Below are 15526 nucleotides of genomic sequence, written 5' to 3'. Positions count from 1 at the left end.
AATAGAACCAAACTTGGCACACAGAACTCCCATGAACAACAGAAAATAGTGGAAGGGTTTGGTGGACATTGACTTTGAGTTTGGGATTTGTAGCTCATCTACATCCAGATAGAGCACTGTGGACTCAAACAATGATGGATCTGGACCAAACTTGGCACGAATACTCAATATGCCCAATGTGAATACTGGTGGAGTTTGGTGGAAATAGAATCTTGACCTTTGGGAGTTGTAGTTGTTGGGATTTATAGTTCACCTCTAATCAAAGAGCATTCTGAACCCCACCAACAATAGAATTGGGTCAAACTTCCCACACATAACCCCCATGACCAATAGAAAATATGGATCTGGAGCAAACTTGGCACAAATACTCAATATGCCTAAATGTGAACATTGGTAGACTTTGGAGAAAATAGACCCTGCCTTTTGGGAGTTGCAGTTGTTGGGATTTATAGTTCACCCAAAATGAAATAGCATTCTGAACCCCACCAACGATAGAATGGAACCAAACTTTCCACACAGAACCCCCATGATCAACAGAAAATATTGTGTTTTCTGATGGTCTTTGGCGACCCCTCTTACACCCTGTCATGACCACCCCAGGGGTCCTGACCCCCAGGCTGAGAAACGCTGCTCTATTTACTCAAATCTAATGCTCATATTTTTTGGCCAAATTACTTGGCCAAAACTAGGGTGCGCATTAGATTTGGGTCACATCTTAGTGCTGAGCCAAAGCAAAAGGGGAAGGTGCTTCTGGAGCTGAGTCCAAAGATCCTCTTTGAGGAACCTCATCTCTAATTTAATGGTCATAGTTCAATGCTATGCTATCCTGGAATTTGTAGTTTGGTGAGGCATCAGTAAACTACAAATCCTTGTTGTTGGGCTTCATCCCTGGACTGCACAAGTCTCTTGTGTGATCAAGCTTCCAGACCTTAATGAGTAGCTAGACTAGAGGTAGGATTAGACTGAAGGATTCTTCCTCCCCCACCACATTCCTATGCATGTTTCCCAAAGAGGGTTTTGCCATTCCTTCTCCTCCTTTACTTGCCACTGCCCCCCTCCCCCCAAGATGTAGCAATGGAACCCCCCCCACCCACCCACCCTGGAAGATGTAGCAATGGAATCTCTGTGACTTCCTTTTTAAAAGTATTTTTATGGCCATTTGCCACCAAATACTTTTTTTGGTTTCAGGGTTTTGAAAATGAAGGTGCGCATTAGATTCGATGGTGCATGAGACTTGGGTAAATACGGGTAATTCCATGTTGAACCTGTCCTTCCTCTATTGAGACTGCAGTACAGTGAGTCTTGCTCTCTCTCCTCCAAAGAGCCCCGCAAGGTGTGATTTCCAAGAGGTGAGGGGCTTGGCTATCACCCTGCAGACATGGCTTTGGGAGACCTAGCGCCCCCTTTGCCCCTGGTGCCCCCAACCCATACACCCACCCACTCACATCCGATGAGCATGACGCAGATGGAGAAGATCTTCTCGGGGTTGGTGTTGGGGGAGACGTTGCCGAAGCCCACGCTGGTGAGGCTGCTGAAGGTGAAGTAGAGGGCGGTGATGTACTTGTCCTTGATGGTGGGGCCCTGGTGTGGCGTGGACTCGTTGAAGGGCTTCCCAATCTGGCTGCCCAGCGAGTGCAGCCAGCCGATGGCCTTGCCCTCCATGTTGCCGATGGCGTACCAGATGCAGGCCAGCCAGTGCGCTATCAGCGCAAAGGTGCACATCAGCAGGAAGAGCACCGCCGCCCCGTACTCCGAGTAGCGGTCCAGCTTGCGCGCTACCCGCACCAGCCGTAGCAGCCGTGCCGTCTTCAGCAGGCCGATCAGTGTGGTGGTCTGTGGAGAAGGAAGGAAGTGGACACAAACACAAATGGAGTGATTCTCAAGGTGTCTCACAGATGATTAAAATAGGCATGGGCCAACTTGGGCCCTCCCTCCAGGTGTTTTAGACTTCAACTCCCACAATTCCTAACAGCTGGTTAGGGTTAGGGAATAGGGAGATAACTAGGGCAGTAGACACGATTGCTCCAGAATGCCCCCTCTTGAGTAACCAAGATAACCAGCCCCTTGGCAGTGATGAAGTGAAAGAAGAGGTAATTAGAGTGAGTGTGGTGCTGAAAACGTAGCAGATCAGCCTGAGCACGCCTGGGCACATTTTTAAGGACCTTTGACATGGCAATAAAGGCTGCACAGAAATCTTTGTTTGCAGCCAATATTGCGTCTGCAAAGAACTGTCCAGTTGAGCTGTTCCAAGTTGTCAGAAGGCTGTTAAATCCACCTCAGAACAGAATCCCTGGCAACTTGGCAGCTCACTGTGAAGCATTTGCTCGGTTCTTTGCGGACAAAGTCGCTCTGATCCATTCTGATTTTGATACCACATTTATGGCAATATCTGAGGATGTAACATGAGCACCTGCTTGTCCAGTTTTGATGTATTTGTTTCACTTGGTTCAGCTTGAGGACGTGGACAAGATCCTGGGAGAAGCGAGAGCTACCACATGCATCCTAGACCCCTGCCCATCCTGGCTGATAAGAGAGGCCAGCGAAGGTTTGGCAGAGTGGGTTTTTTTTTTTGTTGTGTCAGTAGTGACTTGAGAAACTGCAAGTCTCTTCTGGTGTGAGAGAATTGGCCGTCTGCAAGGATGTTGCCCAGGGGATGCCCGGATGTTTTAATGTTTTATCATCCTTGTGGGAGGCTTCTCTCATTTCCCTGCATGAGGAGTTGGAGCTGATAGAGGGAGCTCATCCGCACTCTCCCCGGATTCGAATCTGCGACCTGTCGGTTTTCAGTCCTGCTGGCACAGGGGTTTAACCCACTGCACCACTGGGGGCAGAGTGGGTGAAGGTGGTGGTTAATGCCTCCTTACAGGAGGGCAAAATTCCAGCCAACTTAAAACAATGTATTGTCGAAGGCTTTCATGGCTGGAATCAATGGGTTGTTGTATGTTTTTCCGGGCTATATGGCCATGTTCTGGAGGCAATTTCTCTCCTGACATTTCGCCTGCATCTATGGCAAGCATAGATGCTTGCCATAGATGCAGGCGAAACCTCATTGCCTCTGATGATGCTTGCCATAGATGCAGGCGAAACGTCAGGAGAAACATTGCCTCCAGAACATGGCCATATAGCCCGGAAAAACCTACAACAACCCAACTTAAAACAAACTATCATAACACCACTGTTGAAAAAACCATCACTGGACCCCACTCAATTCGTCAACTATCAGCCAGTTTCCAATCTCCCTTTTTTGGGCAAAGTCCTGAAACGTGTGGTGGCTTCGCAACTCCAGGTATTTTTGAAAGACACTGACCATCTAGAACCAGCACAGTCTGGCTTTAGACCAGGACATGGAACTGAAACAGCCTTGGTCATCTTAGTAGGTGATCTACGCTGGGAACTAGACAGAGAGAGTGTCTCATCGGTATTCGATACCGTTGACGACGGCATCCTTCTTGCACTTGAAAGGTGCAGAGGAAGGCTGGAGCTGTGTATGGAACACATGACTCAAGTGGCCAAGCCTGGCACCCGGCTTCCCCAAGGCATTCCTCTTCCGCTCAACGGAAGGGCTTTGAGGAGACACACACACACACCTGGCGCACACCTGAGGCTCTGGGACTGCCCTCGCTTCCTCCTCCTTGCCAGATTGGCTGCCCCACATGCGCCTGGCAGGATAGACGTGGCACCTCCCTCAGGACGGGACCCAGTTTTCTCCCAGGTCCCTGAAGTTGCCACGTGATGGGAAGGTGGGGGAAGGGGGGGAGGGCCAGAGAAGGCTGCAGGTGAATGCCAGGGAGGCATTCTTCTGGACTGGATGACCCAACCTCCTTCTGGACTGGATGACCCTTCCAACTCCCCATATTCCCCGCTTCTTTCCACATTGAGGACAGACTTTGGGAGAGTAATGGTGCAAGGCCTGTCCCACCAACATCATGTCTTGGATGGAATCATAGAATCATAGAATCAAAGAGTTGGAAGAGACCTCCTGGGCCATCATCCAGTCCAACCCCATTCTGCCAAGAAGCAGGAATATTGCATTCCAATCACCCCTGACAGATGGCCATTCAGCCTCTGTTTCAAAGCTTCCAAAGAAGGAGCCTCCACCACACTCCCGGGCAGAGAGTTCCACTGCTGAACGGCTCTCACAGGAAGTTCTTCCTCGTGTTCAGATGGAATCTCCTCTCTTGTAGTTTGAAGCCATTGTCCCATTGTGTCCTAGTCTCCAGGGAAGCAGAAAACAAGCTTGCTCCCTCCTCCTCCCTGTGGCTTCCTCTCACATATTTATACATGGCTCTCGTATCCCCTCTCAGCCTTCTCTTCTTCAGGCTAAACATGCCCAGCTCCTTAAGCCGCTCCTCATAGGGCTTGTTCTCCAGACCTTTTATCATTTTAGTCGCTCTCCTCTGGACACATTCCAGCTTGTCAATATCTCTCTTGAATTGTGGTGCCCAGAATTGGACACAATATTCCAGATGTGGTCTAACCAGAGCAGAATAGAGGGGTAGCATTACTTCTTTAGATCTAGACACTAGGCTCCTCTTGATGCAGGCCAAAATCCCATTGGCTTTTTTTGCCGCCACATCACATTGTTGGCTCATGCTCACCTTCCTCCCCACGAGGACTCCAAGATCTTTTTCACACGTACTGCTCTCGAGCCAGGCATTGTCCCCCATTCTGTATCTTTGCATTTCGTTTTTCCTGCCCAAGTGGAGTATCTTGCATTTGTCACTGTTGAACTTCATTTTGTTAGTTTGGATGTTGCTGATTGTCTTGCTAATCCACATCTGCAGGTTTAATGCTATGTTTCAATCTGGCTTTAACTTTGGGGTTCTTGGAGCCCCCAGTGGCGCAGTGGGTGAAACCCCTGTGCCAGCAGGACTCAAGACCGACAGGTCGCAGGTTCGAAGCCAGGGAGAGGCGGATGAGCTCCCTCTATCAGTTCCAGCTCCTCATGCGGGGACATGAGAGAAGCCTCCCACAAGCATGATAAAAAAACATAAAATCATCCAGGCGTCCCCTGGGCAATGTCCTTGCAGACGGCCAATTCTCTCACACCAGAAGTGACTTGCAGTTTCTCAAGTCACTCCTGACACGATAAAAATAAAATAAAATCTCATTTTAACTTCTGTATCTCATGGATTGTTAAGGACCATATTCGTGTCGATGTTGACCTTGGGGATAAGTTGAGGGCAGGTTTTCAAGCCAAAATTCGGGATGTTGATGTGACCTCTGGATAAGTCAAGGGTTCGGTGGCTGGGAGAGCTGCCCAGCCACCAGTCACCCTCTCCGCATTAGAAAAGCCCAGGGGAAAGGAGATGATGCTTTTTCAAGGCTTTCCAGGATGGAGTGACCGCTATTCAGAGAAAGGAGGGGGGTGTCCTTTTTTGGTGAGAGTTTAGGTAAAGTACTTATACCGACCCCTGGATAAGTCCATGGCGACTCAAATGATCAAGGGTCTGGAGAACAAGCCCTATGAGGAGCGGCTTAAGGAGCTGGGCATGTTGAGCCTGAAGAAGAGAAGGCTGAGAGGAGATATGATAGCCATGTGTAAATATGTGAGAGGAAGCCACAGGGAGGAGGAGGAGGGAGCAAGCTTCCTTTCTGCTTCCTTGGAGACTAGGACGCCATGGAACAATGGCTTCAAACTACAAGAAAAGAGATTCCATCTGAACCTGGGCTCACAAGGACATGCAAATAGCACTATGTAACACAATTTTTGTTCCTGGATTAGGTTAGGTAAAGATTTCCTCTGGACATGAAGTCCAGTCGTGTCCGACTCTGGGACTCTGGTGCTCAATTCCATTTCTAAGCCAAAGAGTTGGTATTGTCCGTAGATGCCTCCAAGATCACGTGGCCATTGGCATGACTGCATGTAACGCTGTTACATTCCTGACGGAAAGGTACCTATTGATCTACTCACATTTGCATGTTTTTGAACTGCTAGGTTGGCAGAAGCTGGAGCTAACAGCAGGAGCTCACCCCGTATCCTGTATTTGAATCTGCAGCCTTTCGATCAGCAAGTTCAGCAGCTCAGCAGTTTAACCCACTGCGCCACCGGGGGCACCTTATATTTTTATATAGACTTAATTAAATCAATTATAAAATTTGAAGTCTTAAAAAAACCCCTGAAAATGTTATTTCATAATTTATAGTAACTAAAGAATACCATGATGTCTGTTGGAAACACTTGAAAACTGTGTCAATACATTTGCACGTTTTCAAACTGTTAGGTTGGCAGAAGCTGGGGCTAACACTGGGAGCTCACCCCACTCCCCAGATTTGAACCGGCAACCTTTCGGTCAGCAAGTTCAGCAGCTCAGCGGTTTAACCCACTGCGCCACCGGGGGCACCTTATATTTTATATAGACTTAATTAAATCAATTTTCTATTTTAGTTACAAAATTTCAAGTCTGAAAAAAAAACCTGAGAATGACTGTTATTTCATAATTTATAGTAACAAATGTTGGAAACACTTGAAAACTGTGTCAATACATTTGCATGTTTTCAAACTGTTAGGCTGGCAGAAGCTGGGGCTAACACTGGGAGCTCACCCCGCTCCTTGGATTTGAACCGGTGACCTTTCGGTCAGCAAGTTATACCATGACTGTTGACCGAAAGGTCACCGGTATGAATCTGGGGAGTGGGGTGAGCTCCCAGTGTTAGCCCCAGCTTCTGCCAACCTAACAGTCAGCAAGTTATACCATGACTGTTGGGAGCCCCCAGTGGTGCAGTGGGTTACACCCCTGTGCTGGCAGGACTGAAGACCGACAGGTCGCAGGTTCGAATCCGGGGAGAGGCGGTTGAGCTCCCTCTATCAGCTCCAGCTCCTCATGCGGGGACATGAGAGAAGCCTCCCACAAGGATGATAAAAACATCAAATCATTCGGGCGTCCCCTGGGCAACGTCCTTGCAGACGGCCAATTCTCTCACACCAGAAGCAACTTGCAGTTTCTCAAGTCACTCTTGACACGTCAAAAAAAAAACAAAAACCATGACTGTTGGAAACACTTGAAAACTGTGTCAATACATTTGGATGTTTTCAAACACTTAGGTTGGCAGAAGCTGGGGCTAATACTGGGAGCTCACCCCGCTCCCCGGATTCAAACCAGTGACCTTTCGGTCAACAAGTTATACCATGACTGTTGGAAACACTTGAAAACTGTGTCAATACATTTGGATGTTTTCAAACTGTTAGGTTGGCAGAAGCTGGGGCTAACACTGGGAGCTCACCCCGTTCCCCGGATTCATACCGGTGACCTTTCGGTCAACAAGTTATACCATGACTGTTGGAAACACTTGAAAGCTGTGTCAATACATTTGCATGTTTTCAAACTGTTAGGTTGGCAGAAGCTGGGGCTAACACTGGGAGCTCACCCCACTCCCCGGATTCATACCGGTGACCTTTCGGTCAACAAGTTATACCATGACTGTTGGAAACACTTGAAAACTGTGTCAATACATTTGGATGTTTTCAAACTGTTAGGTTGGCAGAAGCTGGGGCTAACACTGGGAGCTCACCCCGCTCCCCGGATTCAAACCGGCGACCTTTCAGTCAGCAAGTTCGGTCAGGGGGTTCCTGAGTTATAAATGTTATTTTCTAATTGGTTCTATCATAAAAAACATGGGAAAGGGGACATCATCCTGCAACACATTTTGCTCTAGCTTTTCAATGAATATCTCATCATAGAGACTCAACCAATTCAACCTAGTTTGTATCAACCACACAAACAACGTTTCTGGCGTATAGCAACGTTGTGGTTCTTATTATCATAGTAATGACCGCACAATTACACAGGAAACAGGGATAGGGGAGCCCATGCGTGGGGCCTACCTCCTCAGACCCGGACCCGAAGATGAGGAGGTCGAAGGGGATGGCGGCCACCATGTCGATGAGGAACCAGCCCTTGAAGTAGTGGATGGCGATCTTCCCCGGGTGGCTGACCACCTCCTCGTTGGTGTTGACGTAGGTGGTGCGGAAGTTGATGAGGATGTCGATGATGAACATGATGTCCACGATGAGGTCCACCACGTTGAGCGGGCTGCAGGAGTAGCCGCAGGAGCGCCTGGCCGGCTCGTCCCGGTCGTTCAGCAGGAAGGCCGCCGAGTAGGGCGTGAAGATGGCCGTGTAGATGACCAGCAGCAGGATCAGCCAGTCCCACACCGCCTTGAAGGGGCTGTAGTGCAGGATGGTCCACTTGTGGATGCGCGGCGCCTGCAGCTTGTACTCCGGGAGGACGTCCGCACCCAGGGACAGCACCTGCAACAAGGAGAGGGGTCAGAGATGGCCAACCAAGAAGGGACTCTCCTACAGAGTCAAAAAATTGCACTGGATAGACCACATCAGCTCTAGTTTCTGATACAGAACATATGTCACCCAGTAGTCACCATCTGCAGTGCAGATTTCAGAAAATTGCATTGGATAGACCACATCAGCTCTAGTTCCTGATACAGAATGTATGCTACCCAGCAGTTGCCATCTGTGGTGCAATTCAGAAAATTGCATTGGATAGACCAAATGAGCTCTAGTTTCTGATACAGAACATATACTACCTAGTAGTCACCATCTGAGGTGCAGATTCAGAAAATTGGATTGGAAAGACCACATCAGCTCTAATTTCTGATACAGAATGTATGCTACCCAGTAGTCGCCATCTGTGGTGCAGATTCAGAAAATTGCATTGGATAGACCACATCAGCTCTAGTTTCTGATACAGAACATATACTACCCAGTAGTCGCCATCTGTGGTGCAGATTCAGAAAATTGCATTGGATAGACTACATCAGCTTTGTTTCCAATATAGAATATATGCAACCCAGTAGTCGCCATCTGTGGTGCAGATTCAGAAAATTGCATTGGATAGACCACATCATATCTAGTTTCTGATACAAAACATATGCTACCCAGTAGTCGCCATCTGTGGTGCAGATTCAGAAAATTGCATTGGATAGACTACATCAGCTTTGTTTCCAATATAGAATATATGCAACCCAGTAGTCGCCATCTGTGGTGCAGATTCAGAAAATTGCATTGGATAGACCACATCATATCTAGTTTCTGATACAAAACATATGCTACCCAGTAGTCGCCATCTGCTGTGCAGATTCAGAAAAATGCATTGGATAGACTACATCAGCTCAAGTTTCTGATACAGAACATATGCTACCCAGTAGTCGCCTTCTGCGGTCCAGATTCAGAAAATTGCACTGGATAGACCACATCATGTCTAGTTTCTGATACAGAACACATGCCACCCAGTAGTCACCATCTGCGGTGCAGATTCAGAAAATTGCACTGGATAGACCACATCATCTCTAGTTTCTGATACAGAACATATGCAACCCAGTAGTCACCATTAAAAAACAAACAAACACAAAGTTTGTAGGCTTGGTATTCTATCAGATGTCCTTTAGGGATGGGAGAGAAGCCTCCCCACAGGGTTGCAAGACATCTAGATGTCCCCTGGGCAATGTCTTTGTAGACAGCTGATTCTCTCACTCCAAAGCGACCAGAAGCAACTTGCAGCATGCCACCAAACATGAAATCCAAATAAAATCAGGATAGTTAATAAAGGCAGGGGAGCTCCAGATGAGAAACAATCAGGGACAGCTAGTCACCTCTCAACAAAGGAATTTCCCAGGCACTAACAAGCCACACCTAAAGACTGCCAAGCCATCAAATGCTAATCAAGGTGGCCAATGGAAACATTCACATCTGCCTCCAACAGACAAGAGTTCTTTCTCCCAAACCAGACCTTCCACAAATATACAAACTCAATTTTCCAAGTTTCCAGCAGACCTCACAACCTCTGAGGATGTTTGCCACAGATGCAGGCGAAACATCAGGAGAGAATGCTTCTAGAACACGTCCATACAGCCCAAAATACCTACAACAACCTAGTGATTCCGACCATGAAAGCCTTCGACAATACATCAGACTGGAAATGTTTAAGCAGAGGCTGTCAGGAGTGTTTTAATGGTGCCTTCCTATCTTGGAGAAGGGGGCTGGACTGGATGGCATTCGGGGTCTCCCCCATCCCTAAGATTCTGTGGGGAGGATTCCTGGGTCAGAGAAGTGTGTGGGGATGGAGGATGGGCCTATTGCTCCCCTCTCCACGGTCACTTTGACCCCTATGGCATAGAATCAAAGAGTTGGAAGGGACCTCCTGGGCCCTCATCCAGTCCAACCCATTCTGCCAAGAAGCAGGAAAATTGCATTCAAATCAGCCCTGACAGATGGCCATCCAGCCTCTGTTTAAAGGCTTCCAAAGAAGGAGCCTCCACCACACTCTGGGGCAGAGAGTTCCACTGCTGAACGGCTCTCACAGCCAGGAAGTTCTTCCTCATGTTCAGGTGGAATCTCCTCTCTTGTAGTTTGAAGCCATTGTTCCCTTGCGTCCTAGTCTCCAGGGAAGCAGGAAACAAGCTTGCTCCCTCCTCCTCCCTGTGGCTTCCTCTCACATATTTATACATGGCTGTCATATCCCCTCTCAGCCTTCTCTTCTTCAGGCTAAACATGCCCAGCTCCTTAAGCCGCTCCTCATAGGGCTTGTTCTCCAGACCTTTGATCTGCTCCCTCCTCCCTGTGGCTTCCTCTCACATATTTATACATGGCTATCATATCCCCTCTCAGCCTTCTGTTCTTCAGGGTAAACATGCCCAGCTCTTTAAGCCGCTCCTCATAGGGCTTGTTCTCCGGACCCTTGATCTGCACCCTCCTCCCTGTGGCTTCCTCTCACATATTCATACATGGCTATCATATCCCCTCTCAGCCTTCTCTTCTTCAGGCTAAACATGCCCAGCTCCTTAAGCTGCTCCTCATAGGGCTTGTTCTCCAGACCCTTGATCTGCTCCCTCCTCCCTGTGGCTTCCTCTCACATATTTATACATGGCCCTCATCATATCTCCTCTCATCCTTCTCTTCTTCAGGCTAAACATGCCCAGCTCCTTAAGCCGCTCCTCATAGGGCTTGTTCTCCAGACCCTTGATCATTTTAGTCTCCCTCCTCTGGACACTTTCCAGCTTAGAGTCAATATCTCTCTTGAATGGTGGTGCCCAGAATTGGACACAATATTCCAGGTAAAGTGGTCTAACCAAAGCGGAATAGAGCATGGGGAGCATGGCTTCCCTGGATCTAGACACTATGCTCCTCTTGATGCAGGCCAAAATCCCATTGGCTTTTTTTGCCACCACATCACATTCCTGGCTCATGTTCCCCTTCCTCCCCATGAGGACTCCAAAATCTTTCTCTTCCCTAGATGTAGACACTATGCTCCTCTGGATGCAGACACAGCCGCCTTGCTCTCCAAGGAATGCAGAGGAGGGTCTCTTTGGAAGTGCCAAGGCCTCCCTCCACAGACACAGACAGAGACGGGCACGCCATGCCTTGTGCGCACGCGCTCCCCCTCCTCCTGCCAAGGCCAAGCCAAGGGAGCATCAGCCGCTGCGTGGCCAAGCGTGAGGGGAAGCGGCCTCAGGCAGGAGCTGTCCCTCGGTGGCGGCTGCAGCGGCTCATCCTCCCTGACAAGCGGCGCGTGGCTTCGGCTTTGGCGCAGGCTCACAAGGCGCCCCACACGGCTCTCTCTCTCTCTCTCTCTCTCTCTCACGCACCTCCTTCCTCTGATGCTCCAGCACTGCCTCCACCCTCCCATAACAGACAAGGCCAAAGCAGACAAGAGTGGGGGCCCAGCTCCAACTCCACTGCTCATGTACGTCTTCCCAATGGGTCCTGAGGGTTCTGCACATGGACATTAGATACACAACAAGATTAGTACACAACAAACAAGATCATTATGCTGGCTGTTGTATTGGATCACATGTCGGACACTTCCCAAGTGTCTAGGATTGTGTGATGTATCAACGAACAATGAGTGCAGAACCCAGTAGGGTGGTCTTTTGCAGCTGGCAGATTGTAATTTTGTCAGCACCGATTGTTTTTGAGTGCAGGCCAAGGTCTTGAGGAAATGCACCCAGTGTGCCCATCCCCACTGGGACCCCCTTGACTGGCTTGTGCCAGAGTCTTTCCAGTTCAATCTTTAAATCCTCATATCGTGTCATCTTTTCCAGTTGTTTCTCTGCAATCCTGCTCTCACCTGGGATTGGAACATCAACGATCCATACTTTGTTTTTTAACACGATTGTGAGGTCAGGAGTCTTGTGCTCCAAAACTCCAAATTATTATTATATATTGTCGAAGGCTTTCATGGCCGGAATCACTGGGTTGTTGTAGGTTTTTTCGGGCTATATGGCCATGTTCTAGAGGAATTTCTCCTGACGTTTCGCCTGCATCTATGGCAAGCATCCTTAGAGGTACTGAGGATGCTGGCCATAGATGCAGAGGAAACGTCAGGAGAGAATGCCTCTAGAACATGGCCATATAGCCCGAAAAAACCTACAACAACCCAGTGATTCCGGCCATGAGAGCCTTCAACAATACAAAGCACAGTATGTCACAGCAAACAAGATCTATATGCTGGATTTAGTATCACAAAATCACAAGTCGAACATTATTATTATTATTATTATTATTAGAATCATAGAATCATAGAATCCAAGAGTTGGAAGAGACCTCATGGGCCATCCAGTCGAACCCCATTCTGCCAAGAAGCAGGAATATTGCATTCAAATCACCCCTGACAGATGGCCATCCAGCCTCTGCTTAAAAGCTTCCAAAGAAGGAGCCTCCACCACACTCCGGGGCAGAGAGTTCCACTGCTGAACGGCTCTCACAGTCAGGAAGTTCTTCCTAATGTTCAGGTGGAATCTCCTCTCTATTATTATTATTTTTTATTATTAGTAGTATTATGTTTATTTTTCTTTTCACAAGGAAACCCTAAAGGCAAAGGGCTGCTATGCACACAATGGGGAGTTGCCCCTGAGCATCTACAGAGTGCAGCCCTGAAGGGTCAGAGGCTCAGCTACCAAGGCCAGTCTATTTGCAGGTGTATATCTCTATGTACGAAGCAGAAAATAAGAGCGATTCAGAGTGGCCCAAGCATGGGAGGCTGGGACTCAAATCCTGCACTGCTTGGCCAAAGAAGCCCACTGTCCGATCTTGGAAAAGTCACACTCTCTCAGCCCAAGAGGATGGGCGAAGGTGGCCAGCCTGCCTGGAGAAGAAACCCTGATAGCCAGTTGAACTTGCTTGAAAGCATACAGCCTCAACAATAATAACAGTGACTCTCCACCTCCTCCAAGATGAACCGAACCACCTCATCTGGGCTCTCCAGGCCAAGGGAGACTCCACCTCAGACATCAGAAGAGCGGCAAAACAACAGCGAGGAAACAATTGGGGTCACCTAATCACCTCTCAACAAAAGATTGCTCCAGGCACTGCCAGGCCATCAAATGCTAATCAAGGTGGTTGGTTGAAACATTCCCACCTAGCTCCAGCAGACAAGAGTCCTTTGTCCCACCCTGGTCATTCCACACATATATAATCCCCTTTTTCCTAGTTCCAACAGACCTCACTACCTCTGAGGATGCTTGCCATAGATGCAGGTGAAACGTCAGGAGAGAATGCCTCTAGACCATGGCCATATAGCCCGAAAAAACCTACAACAACCCAGTGATTCTGGCCATGAAAGCCTTCGACAATACAATAACAATGACTCTTGAGCATGTGCAAAGTGTCTTTTACTGCAACCACACAGGAGGGCTGAGTCCCAGGAAGCCAAGGGGTCAGTGGCAAGAGACTGCCCTCCCTCTTCTACATCCTGGCTATGTCCAAAGGTCCCACCGGACCTCCCCAAAGGCCATCCCAGGTCACAAGAAAGAAGCCCAAAATGGGCCGCAAGAGGAACCTCTGGGCTGAAGGTGAAGGTGGGCAGCAGCCCAGCTAGACCAATGCTCAGAGCTAAACAGAGAGCCCCTTGCCCTGATGAGCTTCCGGAGAGAGCTCCAGCCCCCTTCTCCAGTGGAGTGGGCCAGTGATGACACACCTTGACTTGCCCCCGCCCCCAGTGAGGACCCCCTCCCTCTCCTTTCAGATGTGCTGCAAGAGGTGCCCCTGAGCATCATCAAAAGGAGCGCACCTTTCTGCACCTTTCCTCCTATTGTGCAGCCGGGGAAAGATGGCATGACGTAACCATGGCCTCTTTGGGGAATTTCATAACAACAACAACAACAACAATAAAGTTTATTTATTTACATCCCGCCCTATTTCCCTAATGGGGACTCGGGGCAGTTAACAACGTACAGCAGCAAATATTCAATGCTGTGAAGTGCAACCAAGAGTAAATACAACTACCAGAAGATAAACAATAGCACATTAAAACGGACCTAGGACAACTTTGGACTTCCACCATTCCTCACAGCCTCAGGACCCTTCCTGATGGCCCCAGGCACTGCCTGGCCATCAAGGTGGTCAGTTGAAACATTCACACCTACCTCCAACAGACAAGAGTCCTTTGTCCCACCCTGGTCATTCTACAGATACATAAACCCAATTTTCATAGTTTCTAACAGACCTCACAACCTCGGAGGATGTTTGCCATAGATACAGGCGAAACGTCAGGAGAGAATGCCTCTCGGTCCCACCTTCACACTAGGGATGGAGGTGGGACCGAGAGGAGGGCCTCTCCCGTAGAGTTTCATAGGAATGGTGGAACTCCAAAACAGTGGGTTGTTGTAGGTTTTTCGGACGATATGGCCATTTTCCAGAAGCATTCTCTCCTGACGTTTCGCCTGCATCTAAAACACATGGGGGGATAGGAGAGGGAAGAGGGATATCCAAAAACACAATAACAACAAGAAGGACTAGTGGGAAGAAGGGAGGGAGGGTGGGGGCTTCCTCTCCTAAGCCCCTCTTCTCCAAAGGAAGGAGAGTGCCCCTGAGCATGCCTTAGGAAGGTTGAGAACCACTGTCCTAGAAGCATTCTTTCCTGACGTTTCGCCTGCATCTAAAACACATGGGGGGATAGGAGAGGGAAGAGGGATATCCAAAATTGCAACAACAACAGGGACAAGCGGGAAGAAGGGAGGGAGGGAAGGGGGTTCCTCTCCTAAGGCCCTCTTCTCCAAAACTGGCCCAACCTGGAAGGAAGGAGAGCGCCTCTGAGCATGCTTGGGGGGGGGGGGGGAGAAAGGAAGGGTCTCCCAAAGAGGGGAAGGAACCGAGAAGGCCCTGTCTCTCTTGTCCCCAACTGCCGCACTAGGGATGGAGGTGGGACTGAGAGGAGGGCCTCTCCTGTAGATCGAAGCAAAAGTTCATAGGAATGGTGGAACTCCAAAACAGTGGGTTCTTGTAGGTTTTTCAGGTGATATGGCCATGTTCTAGAAGCATTCTCTCCTGACATTTCGCCTGCATCTAAAACACATGGGGGGGGGCCTCCAAAACACATGGGGGATAGGAGAGAGAAAAGGGATATCCAAAAATACAACAACAACAACAACAACAACAGGGACTAGTGGGAAGAAGGGATGGGGGGGTTCCTCTCCTAAGCCCCTCTCCTCCAAAACTGGCCCGACCTGGCAGGAAGGAGAGCGCCTCTGAGCATGCTTTGGGGAAAGAAAAGAAGGGTTTCCCAAAGAGGGG

General features: G+C 48.9%; 1 protein-coding gene across 1 annotated transcript in view; it reads right to left on the bottom strand.

Moving 5' to 3' along the window:
* Window positions 1–15526, bottom strand: part of KCNH2 (potassium voltage-gated channel subfamily H member 2) — a 137950-nt gene that overhangs the window by 15893 nt on the left and 106531 nt on the right. Inside the window, exons 6-7 of the mRNA XM_060782796.2 lie at window positions 7826–8251; window positions 1446–1833 (exon numbers count right to left, since the gene is read on the bottom strand). Of these exons, the coding sequence (XP_060638779.2) occupies window positions 1446–1833; window positions 7826–8251 (814 nt within the window). The remainder of the gene's footprint in view (window positions 1–1445; window positions 1834–7825; window positions 8252–15526) is intronic.

This window comes from Anolis sagrei, chromosome 6, assembly GCF_037176765.1.
Source record: "Anolis sagrei isolate rAnoSag1 chromosome 6, rAnoSag1.mat, whole genome shotgun sequence".
NCBI lineage: Eukaryota > Metazoa > Chordata > Lepidosauria > Squamata > Dactyloidae > Anolis > Anolis sagrei.
This window is presented reverse-complemented; position numbering and strand designations above follow the sequence as displayed.